Raw genomic sequence first — 18202 nt, 5'->3', positions numbered from 1 at the left:
GACATTGACTTGCTGCAGCCACCACGGAAGGCAAAGATGGCCACGTTTTGGCTTTCGCAGCAAAAGAAGTGGGGTGCTAGCATGCCCGCTGCAGGCTGGGGGGATCGCAACTGGCCGCATCACCGGGCTGGCTTGAGCTGCTGCGGGGAAGGGGCGGTTTTCCAAGCGCGGTAGCGCCCCCGCGCGGCAGGACGCGCAGACACACCCCGGGCGCCGGTCCATTTTTGTCTCTCCTCTCTCCACGCTCAGGAGCACGAGTATGTTTGACATGCGGTGTGAGGAGGAGGCCGCGGTGCAGCCGCACAGCAGGGCCCGCCAGGAGCAGCTGCAGCTGATAAACAACCAGCTGCGAGAAGAGGACGACAAATGGCAAGATGTGAGTGTCGGCCAAGGCCACGGGCAGCGAGGAGGCTGCCCAAACCGTGGGTCAGAGCCCCCTTGGAGCAGGAAATCAGGGGGGTGGGTAGACAGGCTTGAAAGCCATGCAGAGGGAGGGAGCCCGTAGAGGATTTCAAACCAGTGACGGGAAGTGTGGGATTAGTAAGAAAGTTAACGGGCAACGTGAAAGGTGAAGGATACAGATGTGTATTCGGCAGGTACTCTTGCTAGAAGGTTGGCCACAAAGGAGGGGGAGCAGGAGGGAGGCAACCGGCATGGGATGTAGAGTTGAGGATGCCCTGTCTTTTGAGATGATACATTGAAATCAATAACGATGATGATGGCAACAATAATCGCCAACATTGAAAGCCTGCCGGTTACAGGCACTGTTCTGCCTTGCATGTAGGAATTCTTCAGTTTCCTTAGTAACCTGATGAGGTAGCAACTAGTATCCTCCTCAGTTCCACACATATGTCCCAGAAGAGCTAAGTAACTCACCCAAAGTCACACAGCAGTGAGTGAGGTAACCAAAATTAGAACCAGAGAAGGTCTCTATGGCCTGATGAGGGCCTTGAGATCGTCTCTGTGCTGAGAGCAAAGAGCAAGGGCAGGGAAGAACGCGAAGATAGGGATGACAAGAAGGACTGTGGATTCTTCCATGTAATCCTCACAGAGCACTCTGAGGTGGCTAATGCAAAATTGGTGGTCCAAAAGTTAACATTTCCAAAGTCTACGTAGTAATAATTATGACTACAATATATTGGGCACTTACTCTGTCTGGCACCTTATATGTACTATGTCATTTAACCCTCACAATAGGCTGGTAAGAGTAGGTGTAATTGGCACCCTGTTTTAGAGATGAGGAAACAGAGGTACAGACAGGCTAAGAAACATGCCTGAGATTCCAAAGCATGGAAGAGATAGCGCTAGGATTACTTCCCACAGCTGCACTCCCATCCACCTGACTCCAGACTCCTAGAAATAATTATTTCTGCCTTTTCTTCCTTCCCAGAGGAAATTGTGTAGGTCTGTGGCTGATTCCTACTATCCTGTTGTCAGCAAGTCCATTCACAATGCACAGGTCATAAATCGGAAGAAATGAAATTTCTTGTGATACCCTGTGAAGCAATAGTTTAAAATTTAGCAGCTGACGTGAAATATGATTGCATTGCACATTACTGTGCTTAAATGAATGCATTGCCCTGCTGTGGATATTGTAGCTCTATCTGAATATTTCCTGCCTTTGAGGCATTCCTGTTCCAACCAGACTTACATTGGATTGGGTGGCAATGCCCTAGCATAGTGCTGGGCCCATCGTGAGTGCTCACTAAACTCTAAAGAGTAAACATGGAGTTGTGTGTAAGCCTGGAGAAGTATGTCCTGTCTACCCCTGACCCCCCACCCCCACTAGGACCTGGCTCGTTGGAAGAGTCGTAGAAGAAGCGCTTCCCAGGACTTAATCAAGAAAGAGGAAGAAAGGAAGAAAATGGAGAAGTTACTGGCTGGAGAGGATGGAACAAGTGAACGAAGGAAAAGCATCAAAACCTACAGAGAAATTGTTCAAGAAAAGTGAGTTCTTTGGTTGTTTTTTTAAATGTGCAATATGCTCTAGATGTGCTTTTTCTAAAAATCGTTGGTATTCACAGAGGCTCTGACACCAGTATTCCACACTCCTCGTGCTCCCCTTTCAGCTCGACCTTGGTTCCTACCAAGGTCTTCTTTGCCATTTTTGTGACTGTTGACTTTGTTCTTGCTGCCCTTCCCATGCTCCTCCTTTAGAGAGCGGAGAGAGAGGGAGTTGCATGAGGCCTACAAGAATGCACGGTCTCAGGAGGAAGCAGAGGGGATCCTTCAACAGTACATCGAAAGGTTCACCATCAGCGAGGCTGTTCTCGAACGCTTGGAGATGCCAAAAATTCTGGAAAGAAGCCATTCAACAGAGCCAAACTTAACCCCCTTCCTGAATGACCCCAACCCCATGAAATACCTGCGGCAACAGTCACTGCCTCCACCCAAGTTCACTGCCACTGTGGAAACCACCATCGCTCGCACCAGCGTTCTGGATACCAGCATGTCAGCAGGCAGTGGCTCTCCAAGCAAAACTGTCACTCCCAAAGCAGTGCCTATGCTGACACCCAAGCCTTACTCCCAGCCCAAAAACTCTCAAGAGGTTCTGAAGACCTTTAAGGTAGGATACGTTCCTTAAGAATAGAAGCAAAACCAAACCCCAGGTAAAGAAAGAAAGCATCTCGCCTCAAGAAGATAGAATTATTTGTATCAGACAAAAGAGGAATGTATTAGCATTTACAATTGTGAAGTTTATGCCTCAGGAAATTTGGTTTGCAAATAGTTAAAGGACAGATGTTCCCCCCCAATTCCTACTGTTAATACTGATAGACTCCAATGAGATTGATAATTGAGACATCTCCATGAGCAAGGCTTATTTTTGAATTTGATATAAGGGCATGGTCTCTCTATAGTAGTGGTAACAGACCCTTAGTTTAGTAAAACCCTGGGTATCCCAGGATACCCTGGGGCTATAGCAAAGTCCTCAGAACAAAATTTTAATTGCCTTTGGTTTAAATAGAAGCATAGGCAGCCACCTCTTCTTTTTAAGGAATTTGACATCCTAGCCAAAAAGATGCTACAATTGAAAAAAAAAAAAAAAAAAGAGTAATACAAGGAGTACATAGGAACATGGGATGTACTTGATTCCCAGATGACACGGGTTTTTAAATTTTTAAGTGGAAAGAAACTAGGTTGTTTCCTACCAACATGAATATGTAAAATACTGTTCCAGAACGAAGGATCGTTTGACAACCAGACATCTTTTCACTTCCTCAAATCTCAGTGTTCTCCCTCACATCATGAGGAAGCACTCATTCTTTGGCTTAAAGCTCTTTGGACTACAAAGAAAAATCAGTTCTCATGGTCCCTGCACGCCACATGGGTTCTTAATAGAAGACAGAGGTGGACTTCATCACCAGGAGACAAGGGCACATGACTGTGAAGAAAGTTTGCTCAGCTAAACTAATTGAGCAATGTGATGTCATGTATCTTCCTGTTGAATTTCAGAGGGAACCAAAGTATATACTTTCTGACTATTGCTTACATAACTCAGAATGGATCTTAAATATCTGTGCTTTAGCCTTTGCCAGAACAAAAGGAAAGTACCCTGGATGTCTCATCTGGGTTGAATAGAGATGTGTGTCCCCTGAAGGGCTGGAGCTGTGTCTTTGTTGTTCACAGCTTCTTCCTAAGAGCCTGGCATAGGGACCTGGGAAATAGTAGGCACTCACCAAGTTCTTATTGAATAAATACATGAATGTTCCTTGAGAAAATGAGCCACTCATCAGGCAGGCTCACATATAGATAATCATGTCCCCATACATGCTCAATATCCCACCTAAGTACTACACCAGGTCTCCTTCACCTAGGGCTCGTGACCATGAACTATCTGTGATGTTTCATGAAGGAAGATTTGATATTGAGGTGGCCCAGAACAGGGGTAGATAATACGTTTATTTAACTTGGTATCCAAAGCATCCGATCAGATAATGTAGATGTCCATTTCCCTTTCTTTATATAAATAGTGCAAGGTGATCATTTAAACAGAAGAATTTTGATAGATGACTTTATGGCAAGACTTTGGCCCTGAGGAATCCCTGTCTCTCACCATTGTGGCAAAACAGTGTCAAAGGTCTCAGGAAGAGCATTCATGGAGGAATGGGGAGAAGAACTTAAGTAGAGATCTTTTTAGAGCTGGGGTTCACTCTTGACCACCAATGAACCCTTGACTCATCATAGGCATTTATGGCTATCAGCCCCATTCACAGCCCCACCACTCAGTGGGTGAACCCAGTTATGGTCAAAGGTAGTATATAAATGGAAAGTTGTTACCAGATAATGCCAGGGTAGAAGCTAAGGGGTACGTGTGTGTGTGTGTGTGTGTGTGTGTGTGTGTGCGCGCGCGCTCATGTGGGTAGGGCAGTGGGATGAGGGAGACAGAGAATACAGGCTTAGTTTCGTAGTACAACAGAATTAAGAGTAAAGGAAAATCAAGTGAAATAGTTTAAGCCAGTGTTTTTCAAAGTGAGAATTATTACCTGTTGCCAGGTTATGAAATCAATTTAGTGGCTTAGTATTAGCATTTTTTAAAATTTTTCTTTACCATTTATTTATTATTGAGAGACAGAGAGACACAGAACGTGAGCAGGGGAGGGGTAGAGAGAGGGGAAGACACAGAATCTGAAGCAGGCTCCAGGTACTCGGCTGTCAGCACAGAGCCGATGCGGGGCTTGAACTCACAAACTGCAAGATCATGACCTGAGCCGAAGTCAGTCGCCTAACCAACCGAGCCACCCAGGTGCCCCTAGCATTTTTTAATAAAGTAAAATAGAATACAAAAAAAAAAAAAATAGTGCATCACATAAAATAAAGGTAAAAAGTATTTTGCAAAACCCCTATTTCAGCTATAGTTATGTGGGTGTGCTCAGTTGTGATTTAAGTTTCTTTCTTATGGATCACAGACAATAGATTCTTTAAGCCACAGGCTTAAGGTAAATAAACCCTAACTAATATCTGACCTTCCATTATTCCTCTTGAAAGATTTTAGAAGGCCTAGTAATAATAATGGCTAATGTTTATATACATAAATTGTGCCAGATATTGTTGTAAACTCTGTACATATGTTAACCCATAAAATCCCCTCAACAGCACAATCAGGGAGATGCCATTATAAAAGTTTATAGATGAGGAATCTGAGCACAGAGGATAAGACACTTGTTGAGGATTATGTGGTTTTTAAATGGTAGAGCCAGGATTGAGTCTTAGACTGTCTGACTGCAGCTTCCTCTTATAACCACTGTGTATATTGCCCCAGACTTTAAGACGGAGGGTTCTAGGTGCCTTTCAAGAAGCCAGACTAACCACCCTCTCTGCTCCTCCTTTCTTGCTTTTACCACCTTCCCTACACATGGGTACAAAACAAAAATATTTTAATGTGATGGCCTTTTGTTCTTGGAAAAATTGGGATTGTAAAATTAACTGGAAATAGGGATTCACTGTAATATAGCATAGTATCAGGCCCCCTGCCCTCCGTGTTAGCTTCCAAAAATGTACCCATTGCCCCCTTACCACAGAATAACCTATAGAAGTTTCCTGAGCTGAGGTGGGTCCTACCTAATTTATATGATAATCAGAAAAAAAAATCTCAAAACTGTGGAATAGTAATCAGAACTTGAATGAAGAAGTACACTGCAACCCAAATATGTGACATGTATTTATACTTAAGATTCTTTAATTTTCTATACTTTAAAATGAGAGCAGAGACCAAGTGAACAGGAAATTTAACCCAAAGTGAAGTGGCCCGAGAAGATTGATGAATTTTAAAAGAGGTTCTGGGCACCTGGGTGGCTCAGTTGGTTAAGTGTCTGACTTTGGCTCAGGTCACGATCTCACGGTTCTTGAATTCAAGTCCCCATTGGGCTCTGTGCTGACAGCTCGGAGCCTGGAGCCTGCTTCAGATTCTGTGTCTCCCTCTCTCTCTGCCCCTCCAATGCCCATGCTCTGTCTCTCTCTGTCTCTCAATAATAAATAAACGTTAAAAAAAATTGTAAACTAGGGGCACCTGGATGGCTCAGTCAGTTAAGCGTCTGATTTCAGCTCGGGTCATGATCTCACAGTTTGTGAGTTCAAGCCCCGCGTCGGGCTCTGTGCTGACAGCTCGGAGCCTGGAGCCTGCTTGGGATTCTGTGTCTCCCCCTCTCTTTGCCCCTCCCCTGCTCGTGCTCTGTCTCTGTCTCTCAGTAATAAATAAATGTTAAAAAGAATTAAAAATAAATAAATAAATAAATAAATAACTTTAAAAAATAAAAATAAATAAAAGAGGTCCTTAAAGAGGTCATTTATGGGGACCCTAATTTCCAGAGCCAATGGAAGCATTTGAGAGGCCTTACTTTTGGTTGGATCCTGATTATTAAGTGATAATGTTTTACCGTGACTCTGAATGTGTTCTTTTGTTATAGTCTTTCATTGGGGAATAGCTTGTGTTTTTTGTTCACTGTGTTTTTTATAGGTAGATGGGAAAGTCAGTGTGAATGGAGAAACAGTTCATGGTGACAAGGAGAAGGAAAGAGAGAGTCCCACAGTGGTACTTGCCTCCTCGTTAACCAAATCCCAGATGTTTGAAGGTGTGGCCAGAGTGGATGGGTCCCCAGTGGAACTCAAACAAGACAACAATAGCATTGAGATCAACATAAAGAAGCCAAATTCTGTTCCCCAAGAACTGAGAGTAAGAGCAGACTTCTTTTTTTTTCCTTTTTGGGATCATTCCACTGTGAAAGAATGTCTTTTTAAAAATAAGTATTGGTTTCAGGAGCGGAAGTCAGTGATTCATCACTTACATACAACACCCAGTGCTCATCGCAACAAGTGCCCCCTAAATCCCCATCACCCATTTAGCCCATCCCCCCGCCCACCTCCCCTTCAGCAACCTTCAGCTTGTTCTCTGTGTTTAAGAGTCTCATGGTTTGCCTCCCTCTCTGTTTTTATCTTATTTTTCTTTCCCTTCCCCTTTGTTCATCTGTTGTGTTTCTTAAGTTCCACATATGAGTGACATAGTATGATATTTGTCTTTCACTGACTGACTTATTTCGCTTAGCGTAATATACTCCCGTTCGATCCACATTGTTGCAAATGGCAAGATTTCATTCCTTTTGGTGAATATATATCACATCGTCTTTATGCATTCATCAACTGATAGACATTTGGGCCCTTTCCATAGTTTGGCTGTTGTTGATAATGCTGTTATAGACATTGGGGTGCGTGTATCCCTTCAAATCAGTATTTTTGTATCCTTTGGGTAAGTACCTAGTAGTGCAGTTGCCGGGTCATAAGGTAGTTCTATTTTTAACTTTTTGAGTAACCTCCATACTGTTTTCCACAGTGGCTGTACCATTCACATTCCCGCCAACAGTGTGCAGATGTTCCCGTTTCTCTACATCCTTGCCAATTCTTATTTTTTGTCTTATTGGTAGTAGTCAGTCTGATAAGAGTGAGGTGATATTGTGGTTTTGATTCGAATTTCCCTAATGAGCGATGCTGAGCCTCTTTTTATGTGCCTGTTGTCCATCTGTAAGTCTTCTTTGGAAAAATGTCTATTCAAGTCCTCTGAACATTTTTTAACCACTTTGGTTTTTTTGATATTAAGTCATGTAAATCCCTTATATATTTCAGATATTAACCCCATATCAGATGTATGACTTACAAATAACTTCTCCCATTCAGTAGGTTGCCTTTTGGTTTTGTTGACGGTTTCCTTCTCTGTGCAAAAGCTTTTTAGTTTGATGTAATCCCATTTTTTTAATTTTAGTTTTGTTTCCCTAGCCTAAGGAGACTGGTCCAAACAAATACTGCTAAGACAAATGTCAAAGAACTTACTGTCCATAATTTCTTCTGAGCATATTATGCTTTTAGGTCTTACATTTAAGCCTTCAGTCCATTTTGAGTTTATTTTTGTATATGGTGTAAGATAATGGTCCAATTTCATTCTGGGATTTGTCTTTTGAAGAATAAAGTGTTCTTTCTCAGAGGAGCTGAGAGGATCTAATTCTTCCCCACAGTGCTCAAATCCTATGAAAGAGTTTCAAATTGGAATAAACCAAAATAATTTCCTCACCAGGGAAATGTGTTTACTGGTCTCCAGGAGCAAAGTTTTGTGATCCAGGCAAATGCTGAGTCTGTCAACCTGGAATTTCATTTCACTTTTCATTTGTGTAAATGTTATCATCTCTGAAGAGTTTTTACCAATTATCATAAGATGAAATAGTGAGTTTTGCTACTAGCATGGAAACTTTACTGGTAGAGTCAAACATATGCCTGTAAATTAGATGCTTCTAGAATTAATTAGGCATTACAGTGGTAGAATTGCTTTTCTAGGACAGTTAGTAATTCTGTTCTTATTTATCTTTGCCACACTTAATGAGAAGCAAGTTTAAGTTCCTTTCATAAATACCTTTCCATGACTCAATTTGACTATGCCGTCAGGTCACAGGGCCTTTGCACATAGTGTGGAGCTCAGCTCTTTCTCATCGTACTTTGGAAAAGCAACAGTGTTGGCGCTATGCTCATCCCATGACACCTGCCACATAACGGAGGTACACAGGGCTTACCAAGGCCCGGCAGATTAATTATAAACACAAATCCTGAGCGCTCTGCTATCAGGAACGTGTCTACTTTCTGCCTCTCACCATTTCTTCCCCCACCATTTTGTTATTTGAATTTGGGGGAAACCCTGCTTGTGGATGAATGGATTTTATTCCTGATAGAAGTTAAAGGATTAAGTGAAGAGATTAGATGGTGTGTAATGCCTAAACTCCCTAAACCAACTATTTAATCTCTCTTGTTCTAAATTTTTAACGCTTTGGAAGGAAAAAAAAACTTTACTTATGACCTTAAGTAGAAGACTCCTAAAGAAGAAAACGGAAGTTGTTTGGTTTTAGAGCAGTAGAGCCTCCCTTTAAAAATATACTCATTCCTGGGACACCTGGATGGCTCAGTCGGTTAAGCGTCTGACTTCAGCTCAGGCCATGATCTCATGGTTTGTGGGTTCAAGCCCCACGTCGGGCTCTGTGCTGACAGCTCGGAACCTGGAGCCTGCTTCAGATTCTGTGTCTCCCTCTCTCTCTCTGCCCCTCCCCTGCTCATCTCTGTCCCTCAACAATAAGAAAATGTTAAATAAATATATATATTTAAATTATATATACTTGATAAAGTTACTATTATATATATTTGATAAAATTACTATTATCAAGAATAGGTATATATATATACATGCCATATATATACATATGTGTGTATATATATATATATATATATATATATATATATATACCCATTCTTGGTAATAGTAATTTTTTTTTACTTTCACAATGAGCATATTAAAAAAATAGCTTGTTCTCTTTTAATGACAGGCATTTTCCACTGTAATAGTAGTAAAACTCCCTAAAGGCAAAGAGAAAATGGATTGAAATATTTCACATTGATTGCATATCCCCAAAAGTATCTTGGTTTAAGAGAAGCAAAATTAGATGCTCTGAAAGAAATCATGTTATTTCAGAAATTTACACAGTGTAACAAGGAAAATTCCAAACACAAGGTGGCCAGGTGGTCTCTTCCCCCGAACCAGTCTGATCCTGGGCAGTCTCAGGATGCAGGCCCAAACTCATGGAAAAGCCTGGGAGTCTCTTCCTTTGTTGTCCAAGTATCTCTTACTTGGAAAAACTGCCTAGTTTTGGAGTAATTTCTAGTTCAATAAGTCCTAGTGGTTGTGAATAGGAAGTGGCATTTATTTACCCTGGCTCTGGTACCTCTGGCTCTTGAATAAACTATGTCAGCGGCTCTTACGTTATTTTCTGGGTAGATAACTACCTGTATATATCTGTTAGAGTCTAAGCCAAGTTGTTAGCTATATGACACAAGATGTTGGCTCATTATTAAAACACTCTTCATGCTCTCTTACAACGTATGACACCAAAAGTTTTCCATTCTGAGTGTGTTGTCCGAAGAGTCATTTTAAAAGAATCTCTTCTCCAATAAACTTACTGCTCATTTTACTTCCTTCACCGTATTCCAAGAAAAGCATTTCTTGACTGTGTTAACAGCCAGTGTATTCCTGTTGAAGTGATGGAATTCATTGGTCATGGCAAAATATGGCAGCCGGCTTAAAACAGGGCACTGCGCTTCACAGTCTCCCCAGGCTTGATACCAGCTTGGACTTGATTTGCTGTTTCTAATTCATTTGCCCCATTCTGTGGGGTTGTCAAAGGAATAGTGTTCTGTTTAAATGGTGTCTTTCTTCCAAAAACTGCACTCCCAACAGATACACTCTTTACAGAGGAGTTAGCCTCACCCACCACTAAAATGTCACGGCTCTCCAAGGCAAGCTGGAACCGTTCAAAGGGCATAGCGGCAGTGGGCAGGAGCGTTAATTCAGACCGTGGAGGCAGAGTAGCAGAGAAGGGTGATCGCAGGCCTCCGGGGGGGGTGGGGGGGACAGGGTGAGGTTGGAGCATCAGCATCTTGGGCCAGCATGACCACTTTTGTACAATATTATGGCATCTCTTTGGCTCATTTCTACCTCATCTTTCTCATTGAAAACTCTTGGGACCATGGCTCTCTCACTTTAGAAATAGATCCCAAATTAAGTGAGGCTTGCTATTATTATTTTTTTTTTTTAATGCTCTGGCTGTATCTGTCAATACCAGCAAACTCCAGATCATCCTCCGTTGAATCACCTTTAAGATAATGAGACTGTGATGGCAGTTACCTTGCCAATGGTTGCCTGTTAACCAAGAAGCATGATTTAAGGACTGCCCTCTGCCCCATTTTTGAGACAGGAAAAGAAACTCAAAAACATGCCAGGAAGGCAGTTTTCATAAAGCAACCAGAAAAGTATATAAAATAATATTTGCTTAAGTGGTAGACAATAGGGTCGGCAGGCTAGAAGGGTATAAGATTGCAAAGAACAAGTAAGATCACTATTGTTTGCGCTTAGTGGGAAAGGTTTTGTGTGAGATGTGGGTTTTGAATCTCGAACTCAAGAGCGGGATTTGCATTGGAATGGAGGAGGCTATTCCTCATGTTGGGAATAGCGGAAGCAAAAGCATGGACAGTGGGGAGGAACCCATGAGAAGATTCCAAGGTGGGGGGAGGTGGTCACAGGGCTAAGAGGTGATGAGGGTGAGTAGGATGCTATATCCTCCAAACAGATGGATCCTGTCTCCTGTGACCTTACCTGATATCCCTAAGATATTTCCCAGCAAAAGCCTAGCACCTTTTTTTTTTTTGCATTTTAGTATATTGGCTTCTGTAATTAAATCATGTCATAGCACAAATGCAGACTCCTAGAATCCAGGATTAGAAAATAATTTGGAAGTTCTTCTTCTCTGATGATGAATTTATTCTGTTTAGTAACCTACACAATGACGTTTATGTCTCCATCAAAGCTAGTCCAGTGTTTTCTTGACCCACTGTGAGTTGTATTTGTATTTAAATTTCTTCCTTCCTCAGTGGTACCAAAAATGACCATTTCCTAAAACACCTAGAATACTCCATGCAGTAGGTCAAAGATCTAACCCCACCTGCGCCTCAGTTTATATTTAAAATAAGGGAGATAATAGTATATGCATCTGGTGGTTATTGTGAGAATGTATGTATAAAGAGCATTTGGCATAATGTCAGGACGACTCACAGACAGAGGTGTCCTTAAGTTATTTTTAATATGGTCAAAGAACAAATGGGAGAAAATTACAATATGTTTTTCAGAAGCCCCAAAAGGTTAAGGAGGTATAAAGTTTTTTCAGTTAGAGCAAGATCGTCAAAATTACCCTCCCTCTTGCACAGGTGTGCATTTCAAACAAATGACATGAATTCCTTGTCATCGTCCAACTCAGCTTGTCAGCCTTTCCAGCTATAATTCACTAAGAAACACGCAGATGTGAATAGCTTTTTCCAGAAGGTGATCGCCTTTGCAGATGCTCGTGTGATTCTTCCGCAGCCCTTTTTGCTCCTTCTATTATTCCCCCTTCCCCAATTCTGGCTTGCCTCTGCCACCTAGATCCTGCTGATCAGCTCCCACTTGCCAACTCATTGCAGGTGGTGCCAGGCAGGCGCCCCCTGCTGGCCAGCACCTTCTTACCAGATTTGTGGCAGTTCTCCCTCCTTGACCAAGAAGGGCCAAACTTCACCAGTAGGTATCCAGACTACCTCATCTGCTTTTCTCAAACTAAGTAATAAGGTAGGTAGGTCTGTTTTTTCAGCCTTGAAAACATCAGCTTTAGGCCTTCCTCTTGAAAATGTAGTACTTTACTAATGTTTTCTGATCCAGGAAAACAGACAATCAGATCTTTCTTGAAACATTTCATTTTGCAGTGAGAGCAAGGGGAAGGCATTTGAGTAGGTGCTGTTTTCCTTACAACTGAGACCAACTGCAAATTCCTTTTAGATGTCAAATGTCGTCAGAGTTTTTTCTTTAGAAACTGTTTTTCTCCATCTAGAAGTAATTGTAAGAGTGTTCAATTTAAGGCCCTTTTAAAATCATTAAAGACATTTAGGTACAGAAGCAGTGACAGGCTTCAAAAAAGTATACATCAAAGATAATTTAAAAAATCAAAGCTGGCCCATCTTACCTGTTGGTTTGAAAAGTTTAAGGCAAAAAGAAAAAGTTCAAGGAATGGAGAGTCTGATTCTTCACGTGGATCCTCTTTCAATCCACTGAAAATAGATACTTAGAGGTTTAAAAGTGAAAGGGGAAACACATGCACCACATCTGTGGCACCTGGCTCACGGTACCAAGACATAAATAGACAGATTTTCCAGGCCTCTGTCCAGAGAAGTTATTCGAGACTGAAGCCAGGAAATCACTCAGTCACAGAATAGAAGCTCAGGAAAGGACGTTGGGTATCACATCTTCCAACCCATGGAGGTTAAATGATCAGTCCAGCTTCTCATTCTTCCTCTGTCCTGGAAACAGGACCACCCAGGCTCTGGGTCTCAGCACAATTTTTGCTCTCGTGCTTCACGTTTCCAGTTCCTTCTCTAGTGTCACTCTCTGGGCCAATCCACCAATCAGATCCTTGTGAGAATGAGCAGCCAGATGCTAGGTAGATTTTGTGGCTAGACCTTGTTCCTCTTGGGCCAGGAATCGGCTACCTCCCACCTGCGGCCTCAAGGCCAAGTCTGGCCCCAGACCTAGTTTGGATGGATCAAGTTCTCAGTCCAGGAGAAGCTCATTCCTGGCTTAGGCCCCAGCAACCTTTCTGTGCGTTCATTTATTCAGGCCCAGGAGTCCATTCTTATTTACTTGTTTTCATTCTTGAACAGTGTTCTGTTTGGAGAATTAAAGACCTCTCTCTGTTTAGCTGTAACTGAAGGAAAGTATGGGTCAGAAAGTGAATTTTCCAGCAAGGCAAGGTTTGTTTCAGGCAAATTTCTAAGTCTATCAGTAGTGGTTAAAACTGCCAATTTTGAACTCATTTCCTTTGAAATAGTGATGTGAGTACAAAAATAACAAACCTTCAAGATGCAGTATCCAGACACAAGTTAATTAAACTATCTTTGGGGATTTCCCTTGATTATATACACAGTTGACCCGAACAACGTGTTTGCAGCTGTACCAGTCCATGTGTATGTGGATTTTTTCTGATAAATACAGTATAGTGCTGTACATATTTTCCCTTCCATGTAATTTTCTTAGTAACATTTTCTTTTCTCTAGCTTACTTTATTTTAAGAATACAGTATAGGAACACCTAGGTGGCTCAGTCAGTTAAGTGTCTGACTTCAGCTCAAGTCATGATCTCACAGTTTGTGGGCTTGAGTCCCTCATTGGGCTCTGTACTGACAGCTCAGAGCCTGGAGCCTACTTGGGATTCTGTGTCTCCCTCTGTCTCTCTGCCCCTCCCCACTTACTCTGTCTTTCAAAAAAAGAAAATAAACTTTAAAAACAAGAATACGGCATATAATACATGTAACATGCAAAATATGTATTAATTGACTGTTTATGTTATTGCTAAGGCTTCTGGTTATCGATAGGCTATTAGTAGTTAAGCTTTTAAAGAATCAAAAGTTACATGTGAATTTTTGATTGTGTGAAGGGATCAGCACCCTTAACGCCACCTTTGTTCAAGAGCCAACTGTGGTCTCTACATATTGCAGAACACAGAAAGGTATAAAGAAAATAGAAACTATGTACTGCTTCCAGCCACTCGTAAATGGATACTAAGATTCTTCTTTATTTTTTCTAATTTTTTTAGTTTATTTCTTAGAGAGGAGGGGGAGAGGGAGAGAGAGAGAGAACTAGCAGGGAGGGTCAGAGAGAGAGAGGGAGAGAGAGAATCCCAAGCAGACTCCACACGACCAGCGGAGAACCCAATGCGGGGCTCGAACTCACGAACTGCGAGATCATGACCTGAGCTGAAACCAAGAGTCGGATGCTTAACCGACTGAGCCACCCAGGCACCCCCTAAGATTCTTTTTCAAATGTGTCTCCTTCTCCTCTTTTTCTCAGTACATATAAAATATTTTTTAAGTGGGTTAATGTTATTTAAATTGTGTCACAGCTTGCTTTTTCTCTTAATTTATCCTGAATATTTTGCTAGTTAATCGCCTGATTTGGGTGACTAGCATGTCTTTAAAATAAGCTGGAGAGTATAAGTTCCATAAATAATGCACAGAATATTTGCTTACCTAACATGGATTACATATCTGCTCTATGCCAGATACTCTGCTGTGAGCATCCCTGACCCCTCAGAACCGGGGCTGATGGAAAGCCCCAAGATGGGGTGGTGGCTGGGGGCTTTCTGGTCCCAAGCTGCCCTTGGGAGTAGAGACTTAGCTAAATTGCCTCCTCTCCTGAGAGATTCCGGAGAGTTTTCATCGTTTGCAGGACAAATGGATGAGAAGTAGAATGGAAAGAATGAGGAAGAATGGATGAAAAAGAAAGGGAATGGAAAAGGCAGTTTGAACGATTTCAGCAATAAACTTGGGGACTCTCAGGTTCTTAGATTGCTTTTTTTACATTTTTTTAAATGTTTATTTATTTTTGAGCGTGTGAGCGGGGGAGGAGCAGAGAGAGAGGGGAAAAAGAAGATACGAAGTGGGCTCTGACAGCAGAGAGCCTGATGCAGGGCTCAAACTCATGAACCGTGAGATCATGACCTGAGCTGAAGTCGGACGCTTAACCTACTGGGCCACCGAGACACCCCTCTTAGATTGCTTCTTAGTGATCAAAACCTTTAAATACCTGGGGACAATGTGGAGGTAGAGAATGGAGCACTGGGGTTATCAGCACCGGGTAGGGTTCCCACCTCCCCGGCTTACTAGCAGTGTGACCCTGAGTAAGCCACAGCCTCCTGGGCCTCAGTTTCCACACCTGTATAAAGAGAATCATATCGATACATACCTTTATAAGCTTGCTCTGAGAATCAAATGAAATAATCCACGTCAGATGCCCCAACAGTGCTGATACATGGTAAATGCCGCAAGTATTGTGACTACAAGATGTAACCTTTAAAGCATCATTTTAAGGGAAGAAAAATAGGGTCATCTGGGAACTCAGTATTTGAGTGTTTAGCCATATAGAAATGCTTTCAGAAGTGTGAGCATTCTTGGAAATGGAAGTTCTCCATTGGTCATGCATAAGTAAAATCTTCCTGGAATGTGATGTGCTAGTAAAATAATCCTTAGTGAAGGAGTGCTTGAGGATTTTGTCTCCTTTGCATTATAAATTATGTGCAAAGGACTTCATGAATTATTTCCTTGATTCCAAGTGGCACGCTTTCCACATTGGAACGTTTCTAAATCGGTATATATCTTACAATCGGTATATCATACTTAACAGACAGTATATTTTCTTTCTCAGTAGTACCTAAAATAATACAACTTAAAATTGCTGGCATCTGAGGTTTAATAAACCATGCCTGTTTCGTTGTTCGTTTTTGGAGCAGGGAGGCTTTGGCCTGGTTTTTGTAGTTAATTTTTTTTTTTAGTAATTGGAAACACTAGTGTTCTCAAAAGCATTATTCGTCAGTATTTAAATCTCCAAATTTGATTCCCAATCTCAGATAGACTTCTATAATCTAATCAATTTGGGGGCGACCTAAAAATCAGTATTTCTGATGGCATTTTATATATTGACATCATAAGACAAAAGTACTATCACGTATTAATATTTCTATGTGTATGGCGGGGGAAGCATGTTAAATTATAAAACCTAACTTACTCTTTTGTAATGCTAGGCTGGTTCGTCTTCAAATGCTGCTATCATGTCAGTCATTCATATAACAATGTAAACACACACAACATATACGTACATAATAAAAGAGACTTTGGTTTCCTTGACTATTTTCATTCATTAGGTCTCTTTAAAGGGATTCAACTCAGGCTTGTTAATGTAGTAAAAAGTTACAAAATCCATCAAATAATAAAAATATGATGCTTATTTCCTGCCTAGGGTTTTAAACGTGTATTTTAATTTAATATTATGTTCTTTCAGAATTGACATGGTGATCCATCATTAGAAAATGCCCATCTAATTCTGAGGATTTCAAAATCACCCCATTCTCCAAAAGAAAAAACACATTTTGCCAGTAGACACTATTGTAAAATCTCTTAGAAAGCTTGAAAGGCTTGTTGCCTGAAGTTGCTTTGTGTTTTTTTTTTAAACTTAGAAAATTTGGCAACAATTTTTTTACAGTGGTTTTTCCAATTTTTTCCAATTTTTTTTATTGTGGTAAAATACACATAGCATAAAATTTACTATCTTAACCATTTTCATACATATACTTCAGTGGTATTAAGTACATCCATAGTGTTGTGTAACCATCACTGCCATCCATCTTCAGAACTCTTTTTTTCCTCTTGCAAAACCAAAACTCTGTAGCCATTAAACAATGACTTCCCATGATACCCCTGCCATCAGACCCTGGCAACAACCATTCTCCTTTGTTTTCCCCTCCCCTTGTACCCCATACCCCAGCCTCTGGTAACTACCACTCTACTCTCTGTTACTACAAGTTTGGCTTTTTTAATTTTTATTTTTTAGATTCCACATATAACTGAGATCATGCGTTATTTATCTACGTCTGGCTGATTTCACTTAGTGTAATGTTCTCCAGGCCCATCCATGTTGCAAATGGCAAGATTTCCTTCCTTCTTGTGGCTCAGTAATATTCCACTGTGTGTGTATGTCCGTATGTGTGTATATAGGTAGCTAGAGATAGATATTTATTTGCATATATATACAAATTATATGTATACATATGATCAACTTGTATATAATATTAACATATCACATTTTATTTGTGTACTTCATTATACATATAATGTAATATTTACATATCACATTTTCTTTATCCATCTATCCATTGGCATTTAAGCTGTTTCCATATCTTGGCTATTATGAATAAAGCTGCAACGAACATGTGAGTACAGATAACTCTTTGAGATACTGATTTCATTTTCCTTGGCTATATAACCAGAAGTGAAATTGCTACATCATATGATGGTTCTATTTTTAATTTGGGGGGGAGTCTCCACACTATTTTCCACAATGGCTGTACCAACTTACATTCCCACCAACAGTGCACAATAATTTCCTTTTTTCATATCCTCGACAACACTTGCTATGTTTTGACTTTTTAATTATAGCCATCCCTAACCGGTGTGAGGTGATATCTCATTGCGGTTTTGATTTGCCTGATGATTAGTAATGTTGAGCATCTTTTCGTGTACCTGTCGGCCATTTGTATACCTTCTCTGGATTGTCTGTTTGGGTCTTTTAACTATTTTTAATGGGATTATTTGCTTTTCTCTCCCCGCCCCCCCCCCCCCAACTGTGAAGTTGTAAGAATCCCTTATATATTTTGGACATTAATTCCTTATTGGATAAATGATTTGCAGTTTTTTTCCCCCAAGCTATAGATTACCCTTTCATTTTGTTAATTATCTCCTTTGCGGTGGAGAAATCTTTTAGTTTGTTGTAGTCCCATTTGTTTATTTTTGCTTTTGTTGCCTGTGCTTTTTGTGCCAAATCCAAAAAAATAATTTCCAAGATCAATGCCAAGGAGCTTTCTCCCTGCTTTCTTCTAGGAGTTTTACAGTTTCAAATCTTACATTAAAGTCTTTCATCCAATTAGACATTGTTTTTTGTGTATGGTGTAAGATAAGAATCAAATTTCACTCTTTTGCATGTAGAGACCCAGTTTTCCCGACCCCATTTATTGAAAAAACTATTCTTTACCCAGTGTGTGTTCTTAGTGCTGTGC

General features: G+C 40.9%; 1 protein-coding gene across 13 annotated transcripts in view; it reads left to right on the top strand.

Annotated features, from left to right (window-relative positions):
* LIMCH1 (LIM and calponin homology domains 1) overlaps window positions 1-18202 on the top strand; it is a 330554-nt gene that overhangs the window by 270285 nt on the left and 42067 nt on the right. For all 13 annotated transcript variants that reach the window (XM_058722742.1, XM_058722745.1, XM_058722746.1 and 10 more), the window contains 4 exons: window positions 250-376; window positions 1790-1947; window positions 2158-2566; window positions 6455-6670. In XM_058722742.1, the coding sequence (XP_058578725.1) occupies window positions 250-376; window positions 1790-1947; window positions 2158-2566; window positions 6455-6670 (910 nt within the window). The remainder of the gene's footprint in view (window positions 1-249; window positions 377-1789; window positions 1948-2157; window positions 2567-6454; window positions 6671-18202) is intronic.

The sequence above is a fragment of the Neofelis nebulosa genome, chromosome 3 (genome assembly GCF_028018385.1).
Source record: "Neofelis nebulosa isolate mNeoNeb1 chromosome 3, mNeoNeb1.pri, whole genome shotgun sequence".
Lineage (NCBI taxonomy): Eukaryota > Metazoa > Chordata > Mammalia > Carnivora > Felidae > Neofelis > Neofelis nebulosa.
Note: the sequence above shows the minus strand (reverse complement) of the source record. Positions and strands in the feature narration are given on the sequence as shown.